The sequence below is a fragment of the Charadrius vociferus genome, unplaced genomic scaffold, assembly GCF_000708025.1.
Source record: "Charadrius vociferus isolate BGI_N301 unplaced genomic scaffold, ASM70802v2 scaffold727, whole genome shotgun sequence".
In the NCBI taxonomy this organism is placed as follows: Eukaryota; Metazoa; Chordata; class Aves; order Charadriiformes; family Charadriidae; genus Charadrius; species Charadrius vociferus.
The window spans coordinates 740,233-745,934 of NW_009649472.1; the positions used below are offsets into that span (position 1 = coordinate 740,233).

The 5,702-nt window shown below is 43.4% G+C and overlaps 1 protein-coding gene across 1 annotated transcript in view; it reads left to right on the forward strand.

Moving 5' to 3' along the window:
- LACTBL1 (lactamase, beta-like 1) overlaps positions 1–2,742 on the forward strand; it is a 12,109-nt gene extending 9,367 nt beyond the window's left edge. Inside the window, exon 6 of the mRNA XM_009889840.1 lies at positions 1,764–2,742. Coding sequence (XP_009888142.1) covers positions 1,764–2,742 — 979 coding nt within the window. The remainder of the gene's footprint in view (positions 1–1,763) is intronic.
- Positions 2,743–5,702: the final 2,960 nt, after the last annotated feature.

Genomic DNA, 5,702 nt, shown 5'->3' on the forward strand with positions numbered 1-5,702 from the left:
AAAGAGTGACTGTTGGAGGTGCCAGGGTTTTTTTGGAATGTTTATAGAGCCTGAGTGAGAAGTCTAGATGAGGCAAATTAAACTGCTATAGCTAGGTCCAATAAGCCTTAAATTGTGAAAAATGCAGACTTTCAAAAGTGGAAAGGCATGTTAATTGGTTTAAATCATCATAGATTTTGATTAAAATCATACTATTTCTGTAGTGATTTGCATGTCTCTAAATTATCTATGAGTTCTATTAATGTTTGCTACAATTTATATAGCCTGTTAAAAGTCTGCTACTTGAGTAGTTGTAAGCACTCAAAAATATGAACAGGATCCAGCGGACAGCAGGTGAGGGGAAGGATTCAGACTAACTGGGAAATCTTCTAAGTCTGCAAAATTTTTAGGGAACGGAATTACATTCTGAAATAATTTGCCAAGGTTGCTGATGATTCCCCATGACTTGAAGTCGGCAAATTTAGAAAACTCTTAGAAAACTCAGTCTTGGCAACCTTGTATTAGTTCTGTCTGATGTCATGTAGGAGGTTACAATAGGGGTTCCTTAAAGGATTTTAAGACTTTAATACCGTTGTCTTCTTTGGTATTTATATTATGCTCACTATTAAGATACATAAGGACATCCACTCATAGTCTCTCAACTCCATATTACTTGACATGTTGATAGGTTTAACTCTGTCTCCCTGTTCCTGGATATACTTCACAGCTAACAGATCATTGTTCATAAAGAAATTCCCATTCATTGATATAGAAATGTTAACATATTTTTATGGGTATGTTGATATTCCACTGCATTTCAGATAAAAAAATTTAGATCCTGAATGCATTTATTCCTGGGGGAGAAATATGTATGTTCATCATGCTTTTTTTCAGCTAGATGGTCTGGGAATTATTGTAGTGGTACCAAATTTATGATCTAAATAGGCCTAAGTAAGGTGTATGGCTTCGCAAAATTAAAAAAATACCCACCACCCCACAAGGTTGAAAACATAAGGAATTTTGAAAATGTGTCTGAAAAAAAGTTGCCCATTCATGTCATTAAACTTCAAATATAAAGACTTATATCACTTAATGTATAATAAAGACTGAAGCACTCAGGTGTGTTTAATGACTCAACATTGCTGGATGGTGCTTTGTAGACTTTTAAGTGCCTTTTAAGTGCTTTTACTATCTTAAAGTAGCTTAGGTGCTTTAGTGACTGTACTATGTTAAATCTCCAAAGAGGCTTACTCGGGATTTTGAGAGCTTTAAGGTAAGCACCTGTAACTCTCAACTCCACTTTTAAAAAGAATGGATATATTCTTTGGTCAACAATTATAAACAGTAAGTCAAGATATGTAAATATATATGTAATTTACATATATTTACATAAATATACAGTATTTTTAACATATATTTATAAATATATTTTAATATATTTATATATATATAAAATTATATTTATAAATATATTTACATAAATATATGTAAATTATTGCATACTTTTAAAATTTTATTTTATTTTTCCATCTCCAGCCCTCTTTCTGTACATAGTGATTAAATAGTTCCGCTGGTGTTCCCATAAGAAATTTTTCTTTCTTCACATAACAATATTCAGTCTTTCTCTGTCTCTCCTTCATCTCTCATCTCTCTTTAGCATGCCATCTGATAAAATGAGAATATTTCTCCAGAGAAGGGAGACCTAGCCACTGTTTTTTCATAGTCATACCCACACTGCATCACTGAAGTAAGGCTGATCCAAATATATTGTTCATCCTTTTCAGATGCCACTACAGCAATTTGGCCTTCTCACTGATGGCGCACGTGCTAGCTGACCATGCAGCTGAGGGGCAATACCAGCGCTGGATCTCAGAGAACATCCTGGACCGCTTGGGCATGGAGGACACTGGCTTTGACATCACGCCACCAATCCGCTCCCAGATGGCTGTGGGTTTCTATGGCAGCCAGCAGCCAGCCCCTCTCTATGACCTTGGCTGGTACAGGCCTTCTGGCCAGATGTACTCCACAGCTGCTGACCTTGCCAAGCTGGCAATGGTCTTCTTAGGCACCTACCACCGTCGTCTCCTAGAGCCTGACACAGTGAAGACAATGCTGACCCCTCTGTTTAAGTGCTCCACTGAATACTTTGCTAACAAGACTGGCACACCCTGGGAAATCAACGAGCAATTGGGATATGATGTCATTAGGAAGGATGGAGACCTTGATGGTTATTCAGCTACCTTCTCTCTTATCCCCAAGCTCCGCCTGAGCTTCATTGTGCTGATGGCAGGGCCCAGACCACAGGGTGGAGATATCGTGACTCAGACATATGAGTATCTTATTCCTGCCATGGAGACAGCATTCAGAGAGGCAGAGAAAAACTTGATTCCTCCTCCCAGTCCAGGCCCTTATGTTGGGTACTATACTTATTCCAACCTGACTTTCTATGAGATCAAAGTTGGACCTGGTGGGGTGCTGGTCATGCAACAGTTTGGGCCTCATGTGGAAGAGCTGATTCCTGAAAAGTACCGGACAATCAAGCTCCACCACCTGGAAGATCGCATCTTCCAAGTTGTTTTTGACAAGGAGTTCCCATGTATTCTTCACCTGGGCTCTGCCTCCATCTCACTGGAGACCCAAAATGGGCAGCTTTTCAACTTTTATCCATTCGATCGCAAGGGTTTGTCTCCTGGCTTTGATGCACCAGGACTGAACACTTACAATGTGGTGCGTGTACTTCGTAAACCTGTATTCTATAGCTAAATGTCCCCTCTACTTTTCTGACCACGTCTGGGAGGTGGCTCCAAATCTGTGTCTTACCAGACTCTCCTGTCCGTGTGGCTTTATGGCTACCATTTAAAGGGGAAAGATGGTGGCAAATGGTTCCTTTGCCCAAAAAATATGTCATGTCCCTCTTCTAAAATGTCTTTAATGGCTTGCAGTCCCTGCCAGCGCACAACAGGCCAGCTACTAACTGGGGATGCCTGCATAAAAAGGAGATGGGAATGTACTGGATGGATGGTGTTTGGATGCCATAAAAAAAAAGCCAAGCACTTAAGTCTCCACACTTAAATGGTCTATTTGATGACCACTGTGGTGAAGGACTGGTATCATCAAAAGGCCGAGAATTTCCTGTGTCTTTCAGAAAACGTCTTTTCTTCAGATCAAAGGGTTTTCCAGGGCTCTTCAGGAGCCCATCTACCATGAATAAGATTCCTCATCTGGGTTTGCCAAAAGCATTATGTGCTAGAAAATGGCACCAGCCTGATACCAGGCCCTGCTTGTGATACCTGGGAAGTGAGGGTCCATTTATTCCCTGGGTCACAACAAGAAAGCTGTGGAAAGAGCAGACAGCAATGTGGTTATGTCTTGGCTCCATGGATTTCTGCTGAAGTGGTGGTCACACAAAGGATATTGTAGCACTTAAGTATAGAAGCTGAAGCTTACTCTTGTGAGCAAGGCCAGATGAACATATACTGGTATATTCCAGCTGGACTCAGGTTTGTGACTGTCTCAGTATATAGGCAAGAATGTGACTGTGGTGTTTAACTACAGGAATGTATGGCAATCTTTATGTGTGGTTTGGGCAGAGTGTCTGTATGGATTGTGTTTATGCAGGTATGAGGGACGATGCTAAAGGAAAGCGCGTTAGTCTGGGGACCACTACATTTAGGACAGGTGCAGCTGCAAGCAGTCTGCAAAAACACAGGTGCATTTTCTTCTCCCTTCTTGTGCCCACTCAATGCCAAGGCAGGCAGGACAGGTGACATGTCATTTACGGTCAACACCGTATCACTGTGATGGGAACAGTGTCAGGCATGAGTGCAAGACAGGACAAGTACCACTTGGAGGAGTCTTGGCTCCTGCAATTCCCCTTCAACTTTAGAAGAATATTGTGATTGTAGCCTTAACTGGAGCCTGAAAGCAGAGGGTCAGGGCAAGATAACGCTTACCTTAAAATGATTAGCCTAGCTGCAGAGTATGGCAATGATAGTACAGCATAGAAATCCTGAAGGAAGTGCGAAAGGGTAGGCATACTAGCACCCCAAGGACTGTTCAAAGTGCATGTTCTCCCATACCATAACTGGCGTGAGGTTGGATCCTCTTGCAGAGTGACCTCCTTCTACTGCTTGTCCACACATAGCCTTGAAAGTGGACATGTCTCAGAGAAGATAGAAAAGAAATGTCCCTGCCTTCTTTCCCTCTTGATGTCTCTCTCTGTTTTCACTCTGTGTGCAGTTCTTCAGCTTCAGTTTGAGTAGAGAGACCACCACTGAAGGCCTAGAAATCTATTATTTGCAAACTCACAGAATTCACAGAATTCACAGAATTCACAGAATGGTTAGGGTTGGAAGAGACCTTTGGAGATCATCTAGTCCAACCCCCCTGCCAAAGCAGGGTCACCTACAGCACGTTGCACAGGACAGCGTCCAGGCGGGTTTTGAATGTCTCCAGAGTGGGAGACTCCACCACCTCTCTGGGCAGCCTGTGCCAGTGCTCCACTACCCTCAAAGTAAAGAAGTTCCTTCTCATGTTAAGATGGAACTTCCTATGTTCAAGTTTATGCCCATTACCCCTCGTCCTATCACTGGGCGCCACTGAAAAAAGACTGCTCCCATCCCCCTGGCATCCTCCCATTAAGTATTTGTATGTATTAATAAGATCCCCCCTCAATCTTCTTTTCTCTAGACTAAAGAGACCCAAGTCCCTCAGCCTTTCCTCATAAGAAAGGTGCTCCAGTCCCCTAATCATCTTCGTTGCCCTTTGCTGGACCCTCTCCAGCAGTTCCCTGTCTTTCTTGAACTGGGGAGCCCAGAACTGGACACAGTACTCCCGATGCGGTCTCACCAGGGCAGAGTAGAGGGGGAGGATGACCTCCCTCGACCTGCTGGCCACACTCTTCTTGATGCACCCCAGGATGCCATTCGCCTTCTTGGCCGCCAGGGCACATTGCTGGCTCATGGTCATCCTGTTGTCCACCAGGACTCCCAGGTCCCTCTCCACAGAGCTGCTCTCCAGGACGTCAGCCCCCAACCTGTACTGGTGCATGGGGTTATTCCTCCCCAGGTGCACTACCCTACACTTACCCTTGTTGAACTTCATAAGGTTTCTTTCTGCCCAACTCTCCAGCCTGGCGAGGTCACGCTGTAAGGCAGCACAGCCTTCTGGCGTGTCAGCCACTCCTCCCAGTTTTGTGTCATCAGCAAACTTGCTGATGGTACACTCTATCCCTTCATCCAGATCATTGATGAATATGTTGAACAAAACTGGGCCCAGTACTGACCCCTGAGGGACACCACTTGTTACTAACCTCCAACTAGACTCTGCACCACTAACCACAACCCTCTGAGCTCTATCTGTAAGCCAGCTGAGCTCTATCTGTAAGCCAGATAACTCAGTAACCTGTCTGTAACTCAGTTCCCTGTCTTTTTTCAGAACATTTCAGTTCCCTGGTAAACACATGAAATAACGTAAATCTTGCCTTACAGGCAGTCATGGTTGCTGCTGTGTTGGTTTCCTGTGGACTTTGTAGATGACTACATTTCATACCTTGTACAACCCCATGTGTTCAAGTATTTGATGAGCTATAGCAACAGCAATAAAATATATGCAAATTCTTGCTGTTGTCATGTGTGATCATGCCCACAGCTATGTGTGCAGGCAGATATGTTGCACTATGGTTGATTTCCTGTAGAAGTGCCTACACTCTGTCATGGCCTGCT